The 27875-nt window shown below is 41.7% G+C and overlaps 1 protein-coding gene across 1 annotated transcript in view; it reads right to left on the bottom strand.

The window, feature by feature from the left end:
• Positions 1–17021, bottom strand: part of NT5DC1 (5'-nucleotidase domain containing 1) — a 137678-nt gene extending 120657 nt beyond the window's left edge. The window contains exons 1-4 of the mRNA XM_001928200.5: positions 16841–17021; positions 9579–9670; positions 7832–7903; positions 5610–5716 (exon numbers count right to left, since the gene is read on the bottom strand). Of these exons, the coding sequence (XP_001928235.2) occupies positions 5610–5716; positions 7832–7903; positions 9579–9670; positions 16841–16933 (364 nt within the window). The 5' untranslated portion in view covers positions 16934–17021. The remainder of the gene's footprint in view (positions 1–5609; positions 5717–7831; positions 7904–9578; positions 9671–16840) is intronic.
• Between the last annotated feature and the right edge of the window lie 10854 nt (positions 17022–27875).

Raw genomic sequence — 27875 nt, 5'->3', positions numbered from 1 at the left:
TATCCATAAGTTAAGCATTTTATTAAAAATATTTATTTTTTAAAATGTAAAAACTAGACTATTATATCTTACAAATAAAATGGATTATGAGAAAGCCACAATTTATATTACCAATGTCACTGAATTTTTTTCTTTTCTTTTCACAGCCACACCTGAGGCATATGGAAGTTCTCAGGCTAGGGGTCGAATTGGAGCTGCAGCTGCAGGTCTACACCACAGCCATGGCAACACCAGATCTGAGCCATGTCTGCAACCTACATGGAAGCTTGCAGCAACACCAGATCCTTAACCCACTGAGCCAGGCCAGGGATTGAACCCACATCCTCCCAGAGATGTCAAGTCCTTAACCTGCTAAGCTACAGCAGGAATTCCCCAACGTCAATGACTCTTAAACCCATCGATTTAACACTGGAATGAGGAAGTATCAGAAATAAATTAGGAGAAAACTCTGCAGGGGCCAGATGTCTATCCCTTTTAATGTTATTTAATGCCTTCCAATGTCTTCATGTCAAATTATGAAGAATAGAGTAAGAAATAAATTCGGAGCTCTATTAATTCACAAAATGGTGGCTAGGATTGCATGTCAGTTAAAAATATTTTGGTTGGCAATAGTGTTCCTGTTTTTTACTCTTCACAGCTGAAACTGTTGGGGGGGCATCTTAGACTATTTTCATTCCAAAGAAAGGTTAGGATGTCCTGTCAGTGTGAAGAATCAGGAATTTGGAGGAGAGAAACCGCCCCATGCACACTTCAGCCTACCCTCTATGCTGGAAGACCACACGATAGTCCAGGGCTCTCTGGGGACCCAGGACAGTGGGCACAGCTTCCAAGGCTCACTAACTTGCTCTGTATCTAATCTCTTGGCTTGTGACACCAGAGTGACCCACCTGGACCAGACGGCCAGCTATCCTGGGCACTGTGGGAGCAGGAAGTACGTCATCCTTGTCCCCTTGCTTTCCCCTCCCCCTACCCTCCCTTTGTGAGCATTAATAGATGAAATTCAGTTTATGAGTCAAAATATGTATTATGAGCCTTGGTTGGGGGTCTATTCAAATTTCTCAGGGGTTTGAGGAGAAGGACGCATTGACTTCCAACCTCAAGGCAAGGGGCTGATGTCATTCGACTGTCAAACACGGGCTGAATGACCACTCTGTGGACGCAGCCGGGCTTGTTCAGCCTTGACATGTTCAACAGGCCCAGGCTGCTCTCAGTCCCTCTGCCAACACCAAAACAAAGACTGTGCTCATGAAAGCTTCAACCCTCCACCTCCTTCCAGGGTAGACAGCTCACTGCGAATGAGATGATTAGTGAGCTCCATTCAAAAGAACGAGCTTCTGATTCAAGACCAAGTCATATAATCATTAAGCTTTACACACAGAAAAACTGTTCCCCCAAACTCACTGCCAACACCCCACCCCTGCAAACCACGTACTCTAAGTGATGAGGAAACAAAGGCATGTGAACGACTGAGGGGAAGAGAATAATTCGTGTTAGTGTAAGTTCTCTCCTCTGCTGCAGTGGTATCACCTCCACTTAAAATGAGGAAACATGCAAAGAGTGGTTTAGTAATTGACCCAGCAAAAAACTGTTACTTTACTCGGCAAGTAACAGGGTCACAATGATCCCAAGCTGTCTGGCTCCAAGCCCCGTGTGCTTTCCACTGGACCAAGCTGTTTCTGCCCATCCACCAGTGTGGGGAGAAAACAAATCAAAAGGACCTGCTCTCTGGAAAGAGGCTGGTAAGAAAAAACCATACTCATGCCAGGGCAACGAACTGAAAAGCAACTATCAAATAAACTGTCATTAAAATGTTTGCATCCATCAATGCTTCAGATTCCCTAAGTGCACTGGTAGGGAATTCTACTTTACAACTCTCTACTCAACTCTGAGGATGAACATACAGGAGAAAGCAGCATGTAAAAAAATCCACTGGCGTTCCTGAAAATCCAGGCCTCATTTGGCAATATTTTAAACCTGCACAGCCTCAGGGTAACTGTACTTCTAGGAATTCACTTTGGATATATTGACAAAAGGGCAAAATATACATGTATGAAAACATCACTGCAGGCTTGTAACAGTCAAACACCAGACAACATACATGTCCGATGTGAGGGCATTGATGAAATAAATGATGCAGACACAGAACGTCAGAGCATGCCTTCATTTAAGAGAATGTATAGAATGGACATCTGTGTGTGTGAGTGAATGTGACAGGATCTTTAAGATACAAATGAAAAAGAGCTAAGTACAGAAAAAGTACCATCTCTTTTGTAAACCTGAAAAAATAAGTTTTGGGGAGAAGGAATTTTGGGAGATAGGAGTTGGAGATAATTACTCTTCACGCTATTTCCTTCTACAATATTTAAATTTCCCGATCATATGCTCACACTATTATTTTTTTAGTGTAAGCAAAGTTTAACTAGACTCATAGGCAATTTCTTCCTTCTTTCATGCCTCTATATTAAAAAAAATTAAGTGTTATTTTCCAAAGGCATTAGCTTTCTTTATTTTGCAGAAAGAGTACGCTTCTATTATGTGTCACGGCCCAACCACTGGACACCTGGATGGGAAACACATCCCTAACCAGCCCATTTAGGAGTAAATCAACTCCAAGATCATCCTCAGAGCACTCCTGGGTAAATTATCAGAGGGAAACTACTGACAACGATAGGCAGCTTTTCTAGCGGGCAATGCAGTGAGTAAACACGCAGGTCATGTTGGGTAAATGCTCTTCGTAGCTCAGAAATACATTACTTTTTAAAAAGATTCCCAATTTCTCGGAGTTCCCGTCATGGCACAGTGGTTAACGAATCCGACTAGGAACCAGGAAGTTGCGGGTTCAATCCCTGCCCTTGCTCAGTGGGTTAACGATCTGGCGTTGCTGTGAGCTGTGGTGTAGGTTGCAGACTCGGCTCGTCCCACATTGTTGTGGCTATGGCGTAGGCTGGCAGCTACAGCTCCAATTAGACCCCTAGCCTGGGAACCTCCATATGCCGCGGGAGCGGCCCAAGAAATGGCAAAAAGACAAAAAAAAAAAAAAAAAAAAATTCCCAATTTCTAAATGGATGATGAAATAAAACACCTGGCTGTGTGTCTAGCTTTTCTGAAAGAAGGGAGGAGCTTACAGTTGACCACTGAACAATGCTGGGAGTTAGGGGCTCCGACCCTCCATGTAGTCCCAAATCCCTCTTTCTCCCCCATTCTGCATCCAGAGATGCGGATGGTGAGCACTGTAGTATTTACTCTGGGAAAAAATCCACATAGAAGTGGACTAGCAATTCAAACCCGTGTTATTCAAGGGTCACCTGGACTTGAAACTGCCTATCTCTAGACAGACACCAGAAGTTCCCTATTGCCTGAGGAAAAGGCAATCCACGCACTGAACTTCCACTACCTATTCTGAGTTGAGATGTATGAAAGCATTCTAGTCCTAAGCCTGAGATGAAATCTCAGTTTTTCCTAATCAACTAACTTTATCAAGGTAACTCATTTCTTGACATTTTTGTCTCATTACAAAAAAAAAAAAAAAAAAAAAAAAAAAAAAAAGATACAAAAGAACTTACAAAACAGAAACAGACTCAAGGATTTTGAAGCCAAATTCATGGTTACCAAAGGGGAAATGTGGGGCAGGAGGGATAAATTAGAGTTGGGATTGACACACACACACTAATATATATATGAAACAGGAGTTCCCGTTGTGATTCAGTGGTTAACGAACTTGACCAATATCCATGAGGATGTGGGTTTGATCCCTGGCCTCGCTCAATGGGGACATGGCATTGTGGTGAGCTGCAGTGTTGGTCTCAGACGTGGCTCAGATCCCACATTGCTGTAGCTGTGGTGTAGGCCAGAAGCTACAGTTCCAATTTTACCCCTAGCCTGGGAACTTCCATGTGCCGTGGGTGCAGCCCAAAGAAGACAAAAAAAAAAAAAAAAAAAAGAAGAAAGAAAGAAAAAAAAGAAATAGGTAACAACGACGTACTGTTCAGCACAGGGTAATCTACTCAATACAGTGTAATAACCTATGTGGGAAAAGAATCTAAAGAGGAATGGATATATGTATATGTCTAACTCATTCACTTTGCTATACACCTAAAACTAATACAACTTTGTAAGTCAACTATAGCCTAACAAAATTTATTTTAAAAAAATGAGAACAAAATTTACTTTGGACTTTCAAGTTTTATGATACAATAGAATCCCCTTTTGTGTAACTCAGTTGGAATGAGACAATTTCTTGCAACAGAAACATCCCAATTGATATAAGTAATTTAAAAAAGAATATTATTAGAGTTCCTGTCGTGGCTCAGTGGTTAACGAACCCAACTAGGAACCATGAGGTTGCAGTTTTGATTCCTGGCCTTGCTCAGTGGATTGGGGATCCGGCGTTGCCGTGAGCTGTGGTATAGGTCACAGATGCTTTTCGGATCCCGCGTTGCTGTGGCTGTGGCATAGGCTGGCAGCCACAGCTTTGATTAGACCCCTATCTTAGGAACCGCCATATGCCGCAGGTGTGGCCCTAGAAAAAGACAAAAAGACCAAAAAAAGAGTATTATTACCATATATATAAATCATACTCTTTAGATTTTAGGGATACAAATAAAAAATATTTTAATTTCAAAAAGCTTTGAATATGCAAATTAAAGGTATAAAACAGACCACTGGGTGTGGGGACAAGACTCCCAAAAGATAGCAAATGTAACAAACAAAAACACAAAAGTAACAAGGACTACGGAGTTCCCATCATGGCTCAGTGGAAATGAATTTGACTAGCGTCCATGAGGACACAGGTCTGATCCCTGGCCCCACTCAGTGGGTTAATGATCTGGTGTTGCTGTGGTTGTGGTGTAGGTCAGTGGCTACAGCTCCAATTCGACCCTAGCCTGGGAACTTCTATATGGCTCGGGTACCGACCTAAAAAAAAAAAAAGAAAAAAGAGAAGAAACAGTGATAAGGAATAGCTCCAACTTTTCAGTTACTACATTTTCTAAAGGAAAATAGGTACATTTCAAAACTGTAGTGGGGGATACTTTCAATATGGTCTGTTCATAATACTGTTTTTATCCTTTATTAATTTATGCACATCACTATCTATAAATAATTTTTGAAAAACTTTTCATATTTACTCATGGTAATGCCCTTTAGAGAGAGTGGGAAAAAAATGCGTAAAAATCTCTTGAAATAAAGAAAAAAAAATCGACAAAGTCCAAAGGTACTAGAACTGGTAGTAAAAAATTCTAGAAGAGAAGAAAGATGAGTAATATAAACGTGGGGAGACGTGGGGACAGAGATTTAAAAATGAGGATTGAGCATGTAACAAACTGATAAAAATATGGAATAAGGAACGTATTATTCCCAGATGCTAGTCTTCTTTACTCCAGAACAAGTGTAAGTCAAAGGAAAATCAACAAAACGTTAAATAAAGCAGAACCAATTGCAAAGAGAAAAATCTGTGGCACATGGGAAAAAATACACTCTATTCCTAGGAGACCACAGCTGCCCCGAGGGCATCCTGCCAGGCAGGGGGAGGGGGGCGGTCTTCTTCATGTGCTGATGTCACAGGTTCAGGGTCCGAAAAAAGTGGCGGCGCTGCCCACACAGGACGGTACCTGAGCGGCAGGCAGTGCCAGTGTCCAACAGGAAGTGCTTCCACTCCTTCTGGCCGTACTCCTCCTCCAGTGCCTCTGGGGTGAGCATCTTGGTGCCATGGCTTGCCCTAGATGTGGAGAGATAAAGCACATTGCTCGATAGTGGCTTCCTTGAATATCTCCTCCTCCAGTTCTCCTATCAATTCACCCTAAAACCTTTAAAGTTTTTTTTAATGTTTTCAACTGGATGACCTCTCCATTTAGAATTCAATAAGGCACTTCTCTTGCCAGCTCTAGCTCTTCTGTCCATTTCACCCATCAACCAGCAGGTGATCAGGAGCAGCTCACCACTGATGTCAACGCTGCGGTGGCTGCTCCAGACGGATAAACTATAAACACAAACTATAAACTACAGCTTCTCTAGGAGAAACAGGACGCACGACTCTTGCCTAGGAAGTTGTCAATTAACTAGGTGGATAAGATTAGCCTAACTGGAACAATGAGAAAACAACTGCACAGACTGGGTGGGAAGCTGGTTTGGTGACAGAAGAGAAAGAGCTGCAGTCCTGCAGGAGCTGGAGGTGCCTGGAGCCCAGGGCCATGGCTCTGAGCACAGGAGACTGCAAAGACAGACCAGGGAGCAACGTGCCAGTCAAGGGCAAAGCACAGCTGAAAACACAATGGGAAACAGCAAGACAAATGTGGCAAAACTTGGAACAGCAGGACAAGAAACTCATTATTTTTTGTGCTCAAAATACTGCTTTTGCATCAGTTGGGCCTGGTTAAGAGAATCTTACTCTGTAGAAAAAACAGTTGGTATTTTATGCCATTTACTATGAGAAATTATAATGCTAGGGAATATCATTATTCTTCTCTTGTGTTATACTGTGGCAACAAAGCAAAATGAAGGAAGAGGAAACAAAATAAGAGGGACAAATGGAGGAAACTCACAAATGGGTCCTTTTTATAAAGAGGCTAGCATTTAAAAAAAGCTGAATGGAAAGCTGGGGAAATCTGCAGTGGGAAATATGATCAGACAAAGAATCTACTATATTGTTTGAAAGCAGGCTTCAAGGACATAAGCTTGTAAATTCTGGAGAAGCTGCAGGTTAACCACAACTCCAGTGGAGAGGGTCAAAGCTTGGGACAGACAAAGACAACATTGAAACAAAGAAGCCAAACTATGAAAAGCTTTCTATTCTTTTAACCATGGTTGAAAATAGCCAAGTACACTGTGTGTAAGAATCTGAAAAGTAGCATTAAAGGTCATGGTCAAAGCCACACTGTGTGTGTGTCTGTGTACATATATACACACATACAAATGAATACACACACACACACACACACACACTCTATCTCTAGTTGCCTGAGGTGAAAACATGCAAAAGAATTACAAAACAATTAGAAGCAGAACCACACCTGCCCTAGCTAGGGGCCTGTCTGGAGGAGAGTGTGAGTTTGTACTCTGCAAAAAGAATGATGTGCCAAAGGGACAGTATATACCAAAGAACCTGTGCTGAGCATCCTCACCTTGACCTCCAATCCTGTCAGCATAAATAATAAATTGCACAGCCCCATGACTGCAAGGCTGCCATGTTAACTTGGCTGTACTGTCAGTATTGGATGAAAAATATATGCTCACTCTGTGGTACCCTCTGTAAGACTCAGAGCAGCGCTACCAGCTGCTTATCAATTGCTGGCCTTACTCTTAACACTCAAAGCATTGGACCCACCCTGAAAGGACGGCAGGAAAGGGAGTCAGTCAGCACTAAGGGCAGGAGGGAGGAGACACTGATGAAGGTTGGAGCAATTTAGAAACACTTTCGGAAGGAGGTGAGACAAAACGTGGGTCCTATAGAATGGGGGCCAATTTGGATAAATGGAGGGAGAAACAGAGGTTTGCATAGACCTCCAACCTCTACCCAACATCCAGTCTCTCCTCTTTCCTTAATAAAAAGTTTATATTTTATTCCAGGTTAACACAACATAATTCCCAAGATCTCCTGCAGGAGTGATCAACAAGAGAAAGCAAGTCACTCAGGTTTCTCTGTTTCCTGCAAATATTTCTAATGAGCGAAACTTAAAGAACTAGATCTTTCAATCGAATGCTCCCAGATTTATATTTAAATGGCTCAAATGATTTATACAAAGACACAGCACCCAGATAATCTGACACCTGACTGACTCAAGTAATAATCTTGTTTAACCCATACGAAAAGAATCAGAACATGACTAGTTATTACCTGAGCACGGTGCCATTATCTGCAAGTTTAATGAAGTTCCCATCTTCCAGATCCAATGCCAGGCCCTTGCAACTGAAATAGAAAAGTCTGATTGCCAATGGATTCACCTATTTACCGAAGTCAAGAAACAATAACCTATATTTTCAAAAAGTCACAATGCTAAAAGGGATTCTCCCACCCAGGTGAATGATATGTTAATCAAACAAGTGAGACTATCCAAGAATTCTAAAATTAAACATTTTCTGCAGAATCAAGTATATAAGGAAAACTGTCAGGTGGGCAAACCAAGGACAACACATGAAGTACCTAAAATCTTTGCACTTTCAGAAGGAATAAAACTCACAGAAAACAAAAAAGAACATCATTGCATGTCTGTTAAAATGTACAAATGTTTTCCATTAAATGAAACACACACACACATGCATTCATAGTCTACAAGTTAAGATCTTAGCCAGAATCTTTTCTGTACTTTGTAGAATCTGCCTCAGTTTAGGTCAGGTAATAAGAACTAGCCCTCTGGATTAGGCATCTTATTGAAAACTGCTAACAGAAAGGTGAACACTAAGTTTTAGGTTCTTGATTGTAAAAGACTTATGGGATTTGGGGAGATAAGTGGATACAGAATCATTATTATGAATAATAAAAGCAAGAAGGTGTAACAGCTACCAAAGACCAAGAGGATTAAAAAGGGGCGGGGGGGGGGCATTTTAGAAGCATTATTTACTTTGATCCACAGTAAAATATCCAGAGTCATCGGTTTCATATAGTAAAAGGTTTCTGTTTCTTCCTTTCCTGAAATGGATAAATCAAAAAGGACTAACCAAACATTGAGAGAATGTATAATAAATGTAACACTATCGCTTTTGGATGATTTCTGTATGTATTTTTCATGTTTTAGAACTACTATTAATTTTCAACTGAACATTTTCAAGTGGTTTAACAGGACAGTTGTTTGTTTTTGTTTAAATAAGGAAGAAAGACAAAGGAAGTCTTGGCAAGTTGAGACTCCTAAGCCAGGAGATGAGTGAGCAGAGCGTCTGATACAGGAATATCTTATCCAAATTCCAGAAAAACAAATGTCCTAACTTACACTTACTCAAAATATGCTTTCCTCCTCTTTTCCTATAGTTCTATATTTGAGAGGCAATAAAAGAAAATCTTTTATAAAAGATGTCAATTTTATTTTATTTTATTTTATTTTATTTATTTGTCTTTTTAGGGCTGCACCAGCAGCCTATGGAGGTTTCCAGGCTAAGGGTCTAACTGGAGCTACAGCTGCTGGCCTACGCCACAGCCACAGCAATGCCAGATCTGAGCTGCGTCTGCGACCTATACCACAGCTCACAGCAACGCTAAGCGAGGCCAGGGATCAAACCTGCAAGCTCATACTTTCCTAGTTGGATTCATTTCTGCTGCACCACAACGGGAACTCCAAAGATGTCAATTTTAGAGACAGTTCTTTATAACGTCTGAAACTCAATAATGGCAGACTTAAACCATGGAAAAACACCCAAATTAGTCACTTATGCTCTTAGCTTTATTTTCATATTTAATTAAGCAAGTCTAAGCTTCAAGTAGAAAGGACTTCAACTCATCAAACATGAAAGTTTTATACAGAAGGCATTTTGTCCTTTGATGCAATTTCACATTTCACTTTCTGCTTCCATAGAAGAGGGAGCATTAAAATTTTATGCATGACAATTTAAAATCAGGGGGAATATGCAGACCTTAAAAAAAAAGTGCTTACCAGAAATCCCAGTCCTCTGGAGTCACAGTGAGCAATTCCTTGTCATATCCTTTCTCCCTGACCAGAAACTGAGCAAAGCTGTTATAAATGAGCTGTAAAAAAGGGAAGGAAAAAAGAGAGATTAAATATAAAAACCACTATTCATTTTTAACTTCACAGACTTGAATACCTAATGGAATCATTCACGAGACAGCTGGGAGGGAATCTGTAATCTCAGTAACTGTGAAGCTCTGCAGACTAACACACTTTCACAAGCAATTTGTCTACCTTTGTGAGCCTTAGGTAGCTGCTAAGTCTTTTTTATACCACCAGTCTAGAATTATACAACCAAGGACACTTATTAATCTTCCTGCCAAAGTCTAATGGGTTGGAGATCATTAAGACTTGACAAATCTTTGTAAACTCTTTGCCAGAGGATAAACACAATGACCACTCTATCATTACATCCCTCCTCCGCCCATTCTTGCTAGCAAGGCCCCATCTCAGCTGATGATGTTAATTCATATACAGGGGAGGCCGCCCTGTCGGCCCAGCCCTTGTCACAAATCTAAACCTAAGTCATCATGTACTTATAGAAAGCCCCTAACAAGGGAACCTAACATACACCAATCACAACTCCCCACATCAGCTTTAGCTCACTTAACCTTACCCTGGAAAATAGGACCTACTGTCCTGTCAGAAAATCACCTCCCTCCTAGCCAATCATGCCCCGTTTCCATCTGCCTCTTCTAACACTCTACAAACACAATCTTCACCAAAATCCCTGGAGAAGAGCGCCTCACTGCATGTGGGGCCACTGTACTCCCCCCAATCCAAGGACTGTTTTTTTCGTTTTTGGTTTTTTTTTCTGAATAAAGGACACTGAAGTCCTTGCTGACTTGTTTTAGTTTTGTTATTTGACCCAGGGGAGTCTCAAAGAGAAATACACATGGGGACCAGGCAGATGATCTATAGGAGGAATCATGGAGCCTCCATCAGATACAGGGAGTATCTTCTTTTCCTCCATGAGAAAAGCTGGGGCAGCTGGAAAGAGGAAGCCTCTGGAAGCAAACCAAAGATAAATGCTCTGCTGATTGTTGGTGGATCTTCTGATCCTCAACAACCACCAAATGCCAGGTTTTCGGAGACTGACCAGTGTCCCAAGAGCACACACGGAGCAGCCTGTCCCTTCTTCTAGAGATGCTAACTCATGCCAGGCTTTGGGAGCGTGGAATGGCACAAATTGGGAAGCGAGAATAGAAACAGCAAGAGGAATGAGAGAAGGCCTCCCTGGGGAGGTGATGTTCACAGTGACACCTGCAAGATGGGGCCAGTTAGCTGGGTGAATCCAGAGTGGAGAGGGCCACCCAAGTCCAGAGGGCACATGGCTGCGGCTGGGGGTGGGGTTATAAGTGTCACAAGATGAATGTGGAGAAGCAAAGGCTCCTTGTCAAAAGGAAAATATGTCAAACATGTTCTCTGTCACAGAGCTAATGAAAATGACGATAATGTGCCTCCAGACAATGCAATGTGCCCTTGACAAAGGTCAATGTGCCCTTGACAAAGGTTAACAGACTCACATTAAGTCAACACTGCGTGTTAAAAGCTTTCAACCTGGTGGTGAGTCAGAACCACAGGTGAACCATGGTTCTTAAAACCAGCCAGAAATTCCAAGCCTACAGGACAGGGTGGGGCCCCTACAGGATTCCCGAAACCCAGAGATGACTGAAAACTATTGACTTATATGTTATATGGATTTTCATTCAGTCATAAAAAGACCCAGTCAAAAATGTCTTGAGTCACCCTGAGGTACAAAGTACCACAGACAATAAAATAATAAAATACACACTGCATCCTGTCTGCAAGGAACCAGTGCCCTGGGATTAACAGATGTAAATCCCATGTGTAATACAAATCCCCAGGCACTTAGAGCGGTGTCAGGCATGCAAGTAAATTGAATTTAAGTACTGCTATTATTATCAGTCATGTGCTGGTTTTGGGGAAAAAAAAGGGGGGGGGGAGCCTGACTTATAGCGTCTGCTTGTTTCTATGCTGTAAATACTCTGAGGGCCAATTTCAAACCATCAATGGTTACTGCACACCATTAGACTTGCCTCTGGTCAAGGCTCTTTATTGAACCTTGGACAACTGGAGCTCCTCACCCCTTGGCAATACCAATTAACATAAGGGCACATGATTCCAGTGAGTCACATTCCTTCCCAAGACGAAAGAAGTTCTTGCCAGTAGGGCTGCCAACAAAGGCGTCCACAGCTACGCCCCTTACCTCTCAGAGGAGTTGGTTATGTAACAGGAGCAATTGGGGTCAATGTGATAGAAATGGAGTAGGATAGTTACACAGGTAGTTGTAGAAGTCCCAATAGGAGACCACAGATAGAGAAGGAAATCTAGGGAACTTTGGGAGACCACTATAAGTTAATAATCACTCAAGAAAGCCATCAGAATGAAGCAGGATTGCTTAACTATAAAACCACAAATAAAAGTATGAGATATGCCTCAGGTCATTAAGTGAGAGATAAAACATGGCCTACATTCAAATTGAGCAAGATAAGGATCCTTAGGACCAAGGGCAGGAGTTTAAGGGAAAGATGACCTTCCAAGGTAGAAAACCCTCATTATACAGAAACCTGAGATGATTCAACATATTTTAGTGCATGTTGCTGCTCTTCTGCAATTTGAACAAGCACCATGACAGTCCTAGTTTGACCTCATAGGGTCAAATATTCTTACCAGTTACAAAGGAGGAGCTAATGTTGTAAGTCTGCTGTCTACTGGAAAGGAAGAGGCAGTCTTTTCCTGCTCCCCATCTAATTCTCTGGGCAGAGCCTCCTCACCTGCTTGCCTGCATCTCTCACAAATGTCTTATCTTAATAAGTCTATTTCTTGCCTATCACTTGGTCTCTCACTGAATTTCTTCTGTGCTGAGGCACAAAGAACCTGAATGTCAGTATGTCCAGACACTGGGTGAGTAATTCTAAATTAAAAAACGGGTTCAAGTCCCAACCTAGCTTTTGGCTGGTTCGAGTCCCGGCACACAGGTTCAAATCCCAATCTGGGTTTAGGCTGGGTTCAAGTCTTGGCACATGGGTTCAAGTCCCAATCTGGGTTTTGCTGGATTCAAATCATAAGTGTTGTCAGTTTCAAATGTATAAGAGAACAGCAGTGCTGAGAAAAGTGGGAAGTCTGTGACTTTGAAAGCTCTATTCTAGTCCCAAGACCTGGGTTCTTGGAGTTCTTCCTAAAATGATACTGAGTCACCCCAGAAGTCTTCATAGCACAGGGCCTCTACCACCAGCCTCCTTCCTCTCCTGGCCTTAGCTGCCACTTACCCTCTCAACAGTCTCACCCAACTCATAAACATGCACTTTCCATATTGGCTGCAAATTGGTGCCCTGTGGGTCCTCTGCAGCCCACAAATTATATTTGGTTCCCACCTAGAACTGCCAGACAGAATAGGAAACACCTAGTGCAATCAGATTTTCAGCTAAACAACAGATAGTTTTTTAATACAAGCATATCCCACACAATAGCTGAAACTCACATATGCCAAAAATGTTTTTGTTACTTGAAATTCAAATCAAACTGGTGTCCTGTATTTTCCTTCGCTAAATCTGGCCACCCTACAATCCCGCTGTGTTTGAAAATGAGCAGGCATTGAGAAATGAGAGACTTCACACACAAGCTTAGATTTCTAACCAATCTTGGAAGAATTAGTTCTGGCAAGACCAAGCCTCTTTCCTCCTGGGCATGTAGGCAGGAATCTGGCTGCGCCTGAGGACAGGGCGTGTGCACTATCTCCTGGCTGCCCCAGGCCTTACTCTCACAGCCACACAGATAGGTTAAGGACCTGGCTTCAGACACTTCGGAGTCTGTGAACCCAGGACGGCACTGGTGATGCCTTTGAGACTGACATGAGAGGCACTCACAGCTATCCATATGTAGCCAATGCCAATGCTGTCTCCAGTATCTTCCCCTGCAGCTCCCCACCTCCTGCAAATCCAGGCACTGTTGCTCGCCTCTAAGTCCTTGCCCTGGCCATACTTCCTCTGCCCCAAATGCTCCTCTCTGCCTCCTCACCTGCCATCTGTCGCTCCTGTGCTGGGATCCAGCTCAAGCATCACTCACTCCAAGGCCTCTCCTCTGGGCTCTGAAGGGCACATAAAGCATGGCTGCGGGCAGCAGAAACCTGCCCCCCAGACTCCCTTTCTGGGTGGCCCTCAATAAGCAAGTTACCATTTTTGTGACTCAGTGTCGTAATCTCTCAATGATGATAATAACATCTACCTCACGGGGCTGCTGTAGGATCAAACCAGTTTATATAAGCAGAATGCTTATTAGGATAGTGGCTGTAAGTGCCATATTCATTTATTAAAATACCTATTTGGAATTCCTGTCATGGCGCAGTGGAAATGAATCCTACTAGGAACCATGAGGTTGCAGGTTTGATCCCTGGCCTCACTCAGTGGGTTAAGGATCGGCGTTGCCATAAGCTGTGGTGTAGGTCGCAGAGGAGGCTAGGATCCTGCATTGCTGTGGCTCCTGTATAGGCTGGCAGCTGTAGCTCTGATAGGACCAGCCGGGAATCTCCATATGACATGGGTGTGCCTAAAAAAAGGCAAAACAAAACAAAACAAACACCCTATTTGTTCGCTCGTTCCACAATTATTGACTGAACTCTGTATGTGCCAAGTGGTTGGCCTGGCACACAGAACACTAAATATAACAGCCTCAGGTGCTTCTGTCAAGGGATCATGGCTCTGGACTCTAGGAAAAGATTTCAACAATTACACAGGACAGTTTAATGCAGTGTGGGAGTGGTACTCGCAATTAAGAGAAAAGTGGAGGTGGGATAGGGGCCGAAGGGTAAACGTGAGGGGCTGGGCTGCTTAGGATGAGACCTGCCAGATGATGAGTTTGTGTGCTGAAAAGAGGAGGGCTCCAGGCACAGGTAACAAACAGTCTGCAGCAAGGTCCAGGCAAAGCTGCTTTCACCATAGGGGACCCAAACTCACTTTTCAGCATCTCTACCCATGACAAGGCCATCTGAATACCTGTGTGTTCTCTGTTTCCCCAGCTCTACTATGTTACTCAGCACCCTACCGGTACGTAATAAGATTTTGGAACTGAAGAGGATCCAAAACACAATAGGTTACTATTTTCAACCTTTAAACATCACTTATATTTGAATCTTGTGGTAAAGAATTATTGTCTTTTGAGGATTTTGTATCCTGAAATTTTATGCTCACACATGCACAAAATTGGCTTTAACATGGCAGTGGTTTTAACAATATTTCCTTCAAGGAGTTCCCGTCGTGGCTCAGTGGTTAACGAATCCGACTAGGAACCATGAGGTTGCAGGTTCAATCCCTAGCCTTGCTCAGTGGGTTAAGGATCCGGCGTTGCCGTGAACTGTGGTGCAGGTTGCAGATGTGGCTCGGATCTTGTGTTGCTGTGGTGTCGGCCGGCAGTTACAACTCCGATTAGACCCCTAGCCTGGGAACCTCCATATGCCGTGGAAGCTGCCCCAGAAATGGCAAAAAAACAAAACAAACAAACAAACAAAACAATATTTCCTTCAAATGAAGGTGACTAGAGAGGGTGTGCAAGAGAACAATCAGGAGAAGATTTGAGAGGCAAAGGGAAGGAAAATATGAATCAAAGACAAAGAGGAAGTGGTAGCCAAATGATCAAGAAGTCTCCTTAACTCTCAACATGACTAAGGAAACACCTGTACAGTGGGAAAGAAAAGCACAGTAGCAGGAAGAGTACACCTTTTTTTTTTTTTTTTTTTTTAACAGCATCTGTGCACAGCAAACATGAGTAATTCAAACATTGTTCTGACCCTTGATGGGCACTTGAACTGCTAATTGGGGCAATGATCCCACATAATGAGCAGCAGCCCTGGCTGGTGTCTGTACCATGGTCAAGAGCTCTATCTATAAGTGATGAAGCTTGGAAATGGTTTGGGTGGTGACTATAAAGCAAACACGTGTATGTGTCACACACAGCTCTAAGCATTTATATATCCTTCACCCTTTTTTTTTTCTTCCTCTTTTGGCTGCCCCACCTAATATGGAGTTCTCAGGCCAGGGACTAGATCCAAGCCACAGCAGCTGCAACCCATGAGGCAACACCGGATCCTCAATCCATTTTGCCACCAGGGCCAGGGGTTGAACTTGCATCCCAGCACTCTAGAGATGGAAGATACCGCTGTGCCACAGTGGGGACTCTACCCTTTTCCCTTTTAATCCTTGCAACAACCTTTCTGGGTAAATCCAACTATCAGCCCCACTTTACAGATGGGGAAACTAACAGGCACAAGTTAAGTAACTAGCCCAAGGTCACGGAGTAGTAACAGAAGGCCTTTGCCTGAAAGGCACTTTGACTGCAGAGTCCTCCCTTTGACTACCATAACCAGCTTTTCTGACTTGGATACTTAGACCTTTGACTTAAAATATTTTTTTCTGTTATTTTTTCACAGTAAGTTTCCTTGCGAAACCAAAGGAATGGGAGAAGGAGAACAATTCATTTAAGGTCATAAGTGTAGAATCATACATCCTCCACTTCTCCCTTCCTCCTAAAGTGCACTGAGGACCCAGGCTGTTGTCAGGGACAGAACTCACTCAAGGTACATGGAGCACGCAGTAGGTGAGCAATATTTATTTCCTTCTCCTGGTAAAAGGCGAAATCAGAGCTAAGATCTTAAGAACTTGTCGGTTAGTCTTTCTTCCTATATACCACACAATCCTTCCCAGACTGCACGGTTTAAAAACTGACAGGTGGTCGCATGGATGTGCAAAAGAAAAAAATACAGCCAAGGAAAATATATGTCGCTAACCAGGTGGCTGTATCGATGCTCTGCGGGTGGTCAGAATGATTAGCAGAGAAATTCCAAGGCCAGGGATCTGCAAAGGACACCCCCAGGTCCCCTAATCCCGCCCTTCCTCTGCCCCAGGAACCGCTTCCCCAGCCCGATCTTGCACGATTTAACCCTCTCCTTCGCCCCTTTTCTTCCCTACTCATCTCTCAAACTTGGCTATGGGCTGAGCTAAATAAGCGGGCGCCCCCAGGATCGGCAGGGACAGAGGGGATGCACATTTCCTCCCCGCCTCGCGGTGGGAGGCCGACTCCTGCGCAAAGGCGCGGCGGCTGCAGGGCCCCGGCGACGCTCGCCGCCGTCGCCGCCGCGGAAGCCGGGAGGAAACTCGAGCCCCAGCCGCCATGGAGGCTGCACGCCGTGCGCCCCGGCAGCCCGCGCCACTCACCCGAGCGCTCTCGGGCAGGTTGTAGCGACACAGAGTGTGGTCCAGGTCGAAGCCGACCACGTCGCAGGCGGCCAGGGAGAAGTGCTGAGCCATAGTGCGCGGGGTGCACCGGCAAGCGCCTACACGCGGGTACCCGGCGAGGAGTGCGCAGAGAGGACGCTGCGGGACGGCCCGGCACGACGCGGCGGGGCGGGACGGGGCGGGGCTGCGGCCGCCCCGTGGACGCGGCGCGGAGGCCTCTAGCTCTTCCCGCGCCCGCCAGCCCCGCCCCGGCCACGCTTATGCCCGCCCCTCGCGGCCGGCCTGCCTGGCTCTCCGCCCGCAGCTTCGCAGCTGGGAGATCTGCTGGCACCCACATGCAGGCTCCTGCCGCACCGTTACCACCGTCACTCCCTCCGTGAAGGCCGAACGCAGGATGTGACCTGGAGCAGTGCCACTACTGCAGGATTTGGGGCGCAACTAAGACCCTGTTGGAAGGTAGCCTTAGCCACAAAATTAACCCGGGCTCCCCTTCGTTTTCCAGGCGCCTGGGAAACCAAGGGACTATCAAGTTACACCTGACCCTTTTATTCTTATATGCGAAATAATGTAAGATTATGGAGAAAATTTTATCCACTAATATCCCTCTGACCCAATTAGCCTATAATTTGGAAGATTTTTTTCCCCACGAGATCTCTAACTATGGATTAAATTTTTAAAAGTCTTATATTCCAGGAGTTCCCATCGTGGCACAGTGGTTTACGAATCCGACTAGGAACAATGAGGTTGCTGGTTCGTTCCATGGCCTTGCTCAGTGGGTTAAGGATCTGGCGTTGCCATGAGCTGTGGTGTAAGCCGCACATGTGGCTCGGATCCCCGCGTTGCTGTGGCTCTGGCGTAGGCCGGTGGCTACAGCTCCGATTCGACCCCTAGCCTGGGAACCTCCATATGCCAAAGGAGTGGCCCTAGAAATGGAAAAAAGACAAATAAATAAATAAATAAATAAAAATCTTATATTCCATAGTAAATAGTGGGAGGGCTTTCAACATTTCATCCCCTGGAGCACGTTAGAAAATAAAGTTATTAGAAATCGTGAAGGACCATTTTGCAAAATGACAATGATTAAGGAAACCAATATTGGTTGTTATTTGATTATCCTATTTTTTTTAATTGTAATGAATGTTTCTATGAAAGGACGTTGGAAACTTCATAGAACATACCATAAAAGAGAGAATTTTATGCAAACAGAGGTTTTAAAATTTATAGAACACAGTGATTTGAGTGACAATGTTCTCAATTCTCTCAAGGACTGTATATAGCCAGTATCGTTTTGGATGTATAGGAGAAAAGTTAATTCATTACATACAATGGATGCTCAGAGCATTTATTTCTGAGAATCCCTGGATATGAAGGACTAAGACTTTGAGATCTTTAAAATCATTTAAGAGAGTCTCCTGGCTCAGCAGGCAGACATCATGTCCCCAAGGGTGTGAGTTCCATCCCTGGCCTTGCTCAGTGGGTTAAGGATCTGGAGTTGCCTCAAGCTGCTGCATAGGTCACAGATGCACCTCAAATCTGGTGTTGCTGTGGCTATGGTGTACTCCTGCAGCTGCAGCTCAGATTCAACCTCTAGCCTGGGAACTTCCATACGCCACAGGTGTGGCTATAAAAATAAATACATACATACATACATAAATAAATAAAATCATTTAAAAGAGGATATACAAATTATTTACACAGGAAAATACAAATCTTGACATTAAAAAGAGATATAATATAAATGTATTATCTTTGTACTGCTTTGGTTTTAAATTTAAAGGAATAATTTGCCCAGTGGAAAAAAAATCAAGTCATAACATAATGAAAATAAAATTAAGAATTACTTTTAACCCTTGCAAATAGTAACCCTTATGAGCTAATATACCAAAGAAATAATTTAGTATAAGAAATAGTTCAGTCTCTTAGGACACTTATTATACCTAGTGGAACCATTTGAATCAATTGGTAATTTGTTCCGTTTTGACTCTTAAAAGCCCCAAGCAAATCTCTGGAATAGGAAAGAATCCTCCAGAAGGTTGAGCTATTCACTGATAAGAGCTCAACAACAACCATGTCTTGAATATCTGTAAATCAAAAAAGAAAAAGCTGGATTGTTACATACCTTGTGACTGTTTCCCTTTCACCCAGAGTCTGTTAGCTATAGAATTGACCTTAGCCTTCCTCTTTGGCCCCTGCAGCAGAATGCCTGCCAAGATCAAACTTCCAAGTAGACTGTACCTTGAAAGCCATAGATCTTCTTGGAGGATATCTTGTTTGATTATGGAACTGGGCACTTGAGGGACTTCCCTTAGTAATGTAAAGATTCAAGTGCACTCATTGCTAGAAGGAAGAGTACAAAAGGGTTGTTTTTTCATAACCTAAGATGCCCTGGGACTTGATTGGCCCTTAGACCTAGACATGCTTAGCAACAGTCATTTCTACTTGCTGAGCAATAATGTATAGCAACCTTTGTATGTCTTATATTCCTCATGCCCTTGTTCTAGAGAGTCTACAATGTTTACGCTTTGTAAGAGGACTTAGAAAATAATCTAATCCCATAGTTCGCATTGTGGCACAGCAGAAATGAATCTGACTAGTGTCCATGAGGATGCAGGTGCGATCCCTGGTCTTGCTCAGTGGGTCAGGGATCCGGCATTGCCATGAGCTGTGGAGTAGGTCACAGACGTGGCTCGGATCCCACATTGCTGTGGCTGTGGTGTAGGCTGGTAGCTGTAGCTCTGATTCATCTCCTAGCCTGGGAACTTCCATATGCCATGGGTGCAGCCCTAAAAAGTAAAAAAAAAGCAAAAAAAGAAAAAGAAAATAATCCAATTCCATCATCCTGAAAGATTTTACTCCTCCTAGAGCACCACTTATCTCTCCTGGCCAATAACTCAAATTTCAGTCTAAATCCTCTAAGAACATGTGGGATGGTTTCCCTTTTTTCCTCCACTCCCTACATAATCCTAAACTTAAATACAAATATTCACTTTGTTTCATAGGTTTATTTTCAAATGAAGATAGTTCCTTTTTTTCTGTACATATTTTTTTTTTGTCAACTGTGGTAAAATACTACAGCTCTTCTGTTATCAACTAAAAGCTCAATGTTCTACTCAGATTTCAATTAATTTCTATTTTTTTGCTTGATGTATTAAATATGGCAGTGTTAGGGACTGCATAGTGTCCCCCTTCCATATGCTGAAGGCTTAAGTCCAATGCGACTATATTTGGGTATAGGGACTTCTAGGAGGTAAGTATGGTTAAATAAGATCTTGAGAGTGGGGGCCCTAATTCAATATGGCTGATGTCTTTATAAGAAGCCTGGTGTCTTTATAAGAGGAGGAGGAGACACAAAGGATGCCCATGCACAGAGGAAAGTCCACCTGAGGACACAGGGAGAAGGTTCAGCCTGCAAACCAAGAGGAGAGGTTTCAGCAGCAAGCATCCCTACCTGCACTTTGATCTTGGACTTTCAGCCTCCAGAACTGTGAGAAAATAATTTCCAGTTGCTTAAGCCACTCAGTCTATTGATTCTGTCAAGGCAGCCTCAGTAAACTAACAAAGTAAGAGGATTTGACTTTAGAAGATGTTGCTGTGTGTCAAATGTAGCAAATAATATGTCATTTGAAAGATCCTTAAATGACATTAACTTTGCTTGTTTTTTGTTTACATTATTTGTTGGTTTTTAAAATTGTGCTTTTATGTGTGTGTAATGTTAATATCAAACTGGAATTTTAGGGTTTCTTTAGTATTCTATGTATGGAATTTTTTTCTTAGAATTAGGAAGTTATAATTTTGAAATGCTCAGAAATAAGAAGTTGTGATTTTTAGTGCTGATTTTCTAGAATTTAATTTCATTATATCTGACCTACACTTTAATAAATATAGTACTATAATTTAGGAACTTTAACCTTAATCATACCTTTTATTTAATTTGTCTTTTGCTATTTACCTAAATAATAATTTTGTGGTTAACTAGCTTAAGTTTTAGATGCTAAAATAACTCACTAAGTGATATTTTGTGGATTTATAATGCTATATTTTAACATCTACATTATAAATGTTATTTACTAAACTTATTTGGGGGGGGAGATGGCCTGATTATTTAATCTTTTATTAGTTTCAAACGTGCTTTTCTAAATACCCCAAAGTAAACATTATAATGTTCCACCATTTATATAACCTAAGCCAATCTACACATCTTCTCTGGATCATATAATTTGTTTAAGTGGGAATAATAAACATTATTTAGTAATTTGAAAAAAATGATAAAATGTACAAATGCCTAAATATTAATCACTATAAGCTGTTTAGATAAATAGAATCCAAAGCTGATTTATAATAGTGGGCTGCGGCCTTAAGATGGCAGTAGTTCTACACTAGAAATATTTTTCATTTTTTAAATTAATCTCAAAATCCTTAAATTTCTTAATTAAAAAATACATTATTTTCTACTCTTCATTTCTGCTCTTGCCACAAGGAAAGAAGTCCACTTAGAGATTTTACTGTGGGTTTTTTTTTTTTTTTCATTTTTTTCTTTTTATAGCTGTGGCATATGGAGGTTCCTGGGCAAGGGGTTAAATCAGAGCTACAGCTAAGACCTATACCACAGCCACAGCAACACCAAATCCAAGCTGCATCTGTGACCTCCACTGCAGCTTACGGCAATGCTGGATCTTTAACCCACTGAGCAAGGCCAGTGATTAAACCCACATCCTCATGGACACTATGTTGGGTTCTTACCCACTGAGCCATAGTGGAACTACCTGGTGTGTATTTATTTTTGAAGATGGAAAAGGAGAATGCGATGGGATGAAATCCTTTGGTAGGAAACTTCTTATCAAGTTGTGTCTGAATAAAAAACCTAAAGTTTAAAATGTAAAATGAGTTCCTCTTGGAGAGTGAGCAAAACACTAAGTGGCAGAATCGTGTTTCAAAAAGATCTCAAATGATGAAGCAATGGATTGAAATTGAATTAGGACAAATGTTAAGTTTTGGATTAGGATCAAGTAATCAACATTAACAGTATATTATGGAGCATCTTGATTTGCCACAAGTTAAACTAGAATTAAAATAGTGATAAACTCAAAGTGAACTCAGCCAATTCCAATGTGAACTCAGTTTCTCTTTAATTGACTGTCACTTCCTGATACTTCCCTTTGACTGGGCTGTCCTTTTGGGGTCTGAAGGTTCTAAACTGCAGAAGGGCTAACATGTTGTCAAGTCTGAGCAGAGACATCAAATCCTTGGTTAATGGCATCCATACCACTGCTTTTCCTCCGCTAGACCATCCCTGTCGGTCTTTGGTTGCCTCTGGCCTCACTGGCTACATTGGCCACATAGCCAGCAACCATCCCTGCTACATAAACTCTGAAACACCTCTACTTACAGTGTCATCAGGAAAAGGTTTAGTTTGACCCAAACCATGAAACTATTGCACACGCAGCCAACCTCGGCACCTCTCTTGAATAGTTGGAAACTTTCATAGGAGACATTTTGCTTCAGAGTCACAGAAAAGGAAGGTATGTGTTACGGTGGGGGAAGGCAGTGGGGGGAGGGGAAGTCTACCTCAGATCCTCTTTCTGTCTAGTTGTGACCCATAGTTCCTCTTTGATTGATTGCCCTGTATTGTCATAGGATACTCTGCAAAGCTTTCGTCAGAATTTCAAATGAGAACTAAGATTCAGTTCCTTCTGCTTTTGGATCCTGAGGCTCATGTGGAGGGTTCTGTTGTTACCTATACAGGGGATTTGACCTTGCAATGGGACAGAGTGTAGCGTCCCTTTCTCAGGGACCCACACAAATGACTAACTCTTATGTTCTCTATCCTGTTTCCCCAGGACTAACATTGGCAGATAAAATACAGAGTGCCTTTCAAGTACTTAAGTGAGTAAAACTTTTGAGTCTTCAGAGGTATCTGAATATGAACATATCTCAGAAACCCCTAATAAAGTGTGATCCAATCAGTGTGGAGTTCCTCATGGCTCAGGTATGAATCCATAACTTTGTCTCCAAACCTCTGGAGCAGCATGTTTACTTTTATGACTTAAATGACTGAATGCATCTCACCTGTCTATTTTCATCTTAGATCTTTTATCCCTTCAATTATGCATTTTCTATGATGTACAAAGAGTTTCATTGAATGAATAACTATACATCTTATGACTTAATATAGTTTGATTCTTTACTTTGTCCTATATGTAGAATCAGATATTTGAAAGTTTTCTCTGTGGTAATGATATCTATTTATTATTTTAAAGAAGACATTCAAAACTGAGTATTAATATCCTACCTTCTCTACTGAAGTTTTCTCATATATTCCTCTTAACATAAATATCCTACATCAACTTTTTTGGAAGGCAATGTGTAAATGAGTATCAAGAGTCTTATAAATGATTTATATGTGTTGACATATTTAATCCAATTCTAGACACCCCCATCCTAAGATTTCTATCCCAGAAAACCTTCATGTAACAGGGTAACTCCTGGACATTGACTATATAACACTACTTTCTCTTATTGTCAAAGTAAAAGGATTAATACATTATTGATATACCTACCACATAGTGTATACTTACTATAAGACTAAACATTCTATCTCAAAGCAAAATGTGAAGAAATGGAACATGTTATGATCCTGTGAGAAATCTCTTTGTGTATTCAGAAGCAGTACTAATACCTTTGCATAACTTGCCCCACTCCTCTTCTAGCTAAACACTCCAACTTCCATTCCTCTAAAATGGATTCTTGAAAAGTTCAATTAATGCAAAAGAAGGCAGAAACAGAAAAGAAAAATAAAAAGAATGCCAAAATGTTGGGAGCAATAGAAAGAAAGTAACAATATTGTAGAGCTAAACATAAGCATATAATAATTGTATTAAATGTAAATGATCTAAAGTCTTGAACTAAAAGTCAGAGATTGTCAGATTTATTCAAAAAGCAAGATCTGGAGTTCCCTCATGGCTCAGAAGAAATGAATCTGACTAGCATCTCTGAGGACGCTAATTTGATCCCTGCTTCCCTCAGTGGGTTAAGGATCTGGCTTTGCTGTGAGCTGTGGTGTAGGTCGCAGACACAGCTCAGATCCTGCATTGCTTTGGCTGTGGCATAGGCCAGTGACTACAGCTCCGATTCAACCCCTAGCTTGGGAACCTCCATATGCCATGGGTGTGGCCCTAAAAAGACCAAAAAAAAAAAAAAAAAAAAGCAAGATCTGGACATGCTATCTAAAGAAACCTACTTTAGGCATGGAGCTATAAACACCATTTGAAAAAATTTGAGATGCACCATGAAGTATCTGCCATCACAAGAATCTTTAACATAGTGTTCCAATGTATTAATTTTCTCTAAGATTATTTCTATTTAAATTGACTTGTTAGAAACAAAAATAAAAGATAGACTACTGCTTAGATTTTTAAGTTTCTGGATCTTAAAGCAAAATCAGTTTAATAGTCAAAAGACTTGTTAGAAAGCAAAGAGAAAATCGTGTATTATCTCTCCCATCTTTGTTTTTGAGTTTCTTTTTAACTTCCTTTCTTTTTTTTTTTTTTTTTTTTTTTTTTTTTTTTTTTTTTTTTTTTTTTTTTTGTCTTTTTGCCATTTCTTGGGCCGCTCCCTCGGCATATGGAGTTTCCCAGGCTAGGGGTCTAATCGGAGCTGTAGCTGCCAGCCTACACCAGGGCCACAGCAACGTGGGATCCGAGCCGCATCTGCAACCTACATACACCACAGCTCACGGCAACGCCGGATCCTTAACCCACTGAGCAAGGGCAGGGATCGAACCCGCAACCTCATGGTTCCTAGTCAGATTCGTTAACCACTGCGCCACGACGGGAACTCCTCCTTTCTTTTTTCTTCTTCACGCATACATACCCACAAAAACTGGTATTGAGATTTGTGGAAAGAAGTACTCACAAACACATCTGATTAGCCAAGGTGGGATTCCACAGGATAGGTGGTCACTACCCAGGCCATACCTGTTCCCATCTTCATCACCACAGTCCCTGCTCACAAGTAGCTTGCAGTCCTTTAACAACATGCCTGAGTATGTCAGGATGAGGCGGGGGGCGGGGCGGGGGGAGTAGAATGAGCAATCGTCTGGTTATTCTGTGGTTGCTGCTGCTTAACCCTTTTACCATTTTCATTAGCATAAAGAAACGCTGTATTGATTTTGACCACATTAGTTAATTCTGCCTCATATTAGAAGCACTGGTTAGAAATGGACTTGAGTAATAGGAAATCCTCCCACTTCTATGAGGTATAGATTCCCCAGTATGTTTAGCGCAGAGTTCCACATATAGGATGAGAACCAATGTGATGAGTTTACGCCCAAGGAGAGTTAACATATCCAATAAAAACAATATAACTCTGTACATGAAATAGAAGGAGAAGCTAGTCTGGCATGGTTTCTTGAACTCATACTGTCACTCTGGTCAAAGTGTTAATTTTTTGCTGCACACACAGCCAAAAAAAAAGAAAGAAAAAAAAAGAAAAAGTATTCTTTCTTCCTGTATTAGGGTTCTCTGTAGAAATAAAACCAATAAGATAGATTAGGTAGGTAGGTAAGTAGATAGATAGATGGATGGATAGATAGATGGATGGATAGATAGATAGATAGATGTAGGAGGAGGCCGAGAAGTGCCATGATCTGCCATATACAAGCTGAAAAGCCAGCAAAGTCAATGGGATAAGTCAGTCTGAGTCCAAAAGCTCGAAAACAAGGAGCACTCATGTCTGAGAGCAGGAGAGACAGATGTCACAGCTTAGGCAGAAACAGAAAATTTGCCCTTCCTCCACTTTTCTGTTCCATTCAGGCCCTCAATGGATTGGAAAATGCCTGCTTATGCTGGTGAAGGGGGGCTTCTTTACTCAGTCTCCTGATTCAAATGTTAAACTCTTCCAGGAATACCCTCATGACACATGCAGAAATAATGTTTTACTAGCTATCTGGGCTTCCAGATTGTTTTTATTATTACCATTTTTTTTGCCAGGCTTCTCTATGTTATTTCAGACTGGGAACTGTGTTTTGTTCACCTTTGTAAGTCAGTCCATTGCACACAGCCTGGCACGTAATGCCCACTGAATGAATGAATGAATTTCCATCTTCTTCCATTGTGCACTTGTGAGTAGGAGCAAGGGAGCTTTTACTTGGAGGCAGGAGGGACTGTATTTCACTGACACTAATTCCAAGTTTAGTAATAAATAAATCAGGATTCACATTTCACAGATTTATAATAAAGATTTTAATTTCTTGGAGCCACAATTTCAGGCAGTATTCCGATGATCATTGATTTTTAGTTCTGTCAAATACTAGTATATCAGGCACTAATTTTCATTTGACCTTCAGTAGACTTCACTGTCCACACCAAGAGCTCTCGTGCAGGCTGTATAAATTCTCACAGGGTAAAAATAGCCTATGCCAACATTTTGGGGACCTAAGAATTAACTTGCTCAGTCATACTTGTGAACAATACACCACGGAGAAAAATACTCTTTTTAGAAACCTTGATTTATGTATTTTATTGTGAAGTTCATAGAATACTCCTAGTTTCTGTTAATAGATTCTGCCTATGTTGCATTTGATGCTGCCTGTTAAACTCTTCATTAGGACTGTTGACTCTTGGAAAGTATTATTTTTTACAAACCATAATTTATTCTTGTTGCTAAAGCTATATTTGAAAAATGTCCTTTGGATATGCAAATAGTTCCTAATGAAAATGGCTGAATACATTCTGGTTTTGGCTTACAGCGGAAGTGCCAATATGTGCATAATCTGTTATTATTAGTTTCTTTTGGAAATTAGCCAGGTAAGCAATATAAACAACAGCATTTCCTTCCTTCCTCCCTTTCTTTCCTTTTCTTTCTTTCTTTCTCCCTTTATTTTTCTTCCTTCCTTCCTTTCTCTCTCTCTCTCTGTGTCTCTTTCTTTCTCCTCACCCCCCAAATAAAACAGTACTCCAAGGAGAATTCAAAAGTGCTATAGAGTCTCTGGGTATACTCTCACCCTTCTGTGCCCCCCCCGCATGGTGTACATGTGTATACACACTCACGCAATGAATGAATGAATGAATGTTGTGGGGGGGGCTTGCTAATGAGTGAAGAAATGGCACATGTGATTGAATTTCTTCCATGTGCCACGTATTGTGTTATGAAGGTTCAGTAATGATTTCACTTAATCATCACAACATAGAAGTAGGTGAGAGCATGCACATTTTACAGATGGAATTCAAATCCAGATCTGTGTGACGAGAAGTTAGCCACTTCTGCTTCTTTTTAAAGCTCTACTTCACTAGTTATTTATGCATAATACATGTGTATTGTAAACAAAAAAAAGAAGCAAATAAAATGAAAGTGAAAATTTCCTTTCACCATTGCTCAACAAATTATAATTTATCTTCCTAGAGATAACTGCTGTAAGTTGAATAAATGTCCTTACAGACCTGTCCCAGCATAAAAACATGTAATTATCATATCTACTTTAATATTTAAACATCATTTATGGGGATTTACCCACCTACCTCAGTCTCTGCCTTCATAATTCCCATTCGTTGAAGATTTTAGCTCATAGCTCATTGTAATTATTTCCATCTGTACTTCTCTCTTAATTTTTTTTTGTTTTGTTTTTTTAGGGCCACACCTGTGGCATATGGAAGTTCTCAGGCTAGGGGTGGAATCAGAGCTATAGCCGCTGGACTACACCATAGCCACAGAAACATGGGATCTGAGCCATGTCTGTAACCTACACCATAACTCACAGCAACAGCAGATCCTTAACCCACTAAGCAAGGCCAGGGATTGAACCTTCATCCTCATGGATGCTAGTCAGATACGTTTCCCCTGAGCCACGACAGGAACTTCCTCTCTTAATTTTTAATTACTCCAATACCCTGGTTCCCCAATTCCTTTAATCTCTCTTCTACAATGATCTTGTCACTCACACTACTTCAGCTGCCCACTCCCACCTTCTCCATAATCTCAAAAGCAAGAATCCCACTCTTTTACTACCTACTTCTATTTT

This window comes from Sus scrofa, chromosome 1 (assembly GCF_054392235.1).
Source record: "Sus scrofa isolate SSC_HxYL_T2T_F1_AM1 chromosome 1, Sscrofa_HxYL_maternal_Yorkshire_Landrace_v2.0, whole genome shotgun sequence".
Lineage (NCBI taxonomy): Eukaryota > Metazoa > Chordata > Mammalia > Artiodactyla > Suidae > Sus > Sus scrofa.
This window is presented reverse-complemented; position numbering and strand designations above follow the sequence as displayed.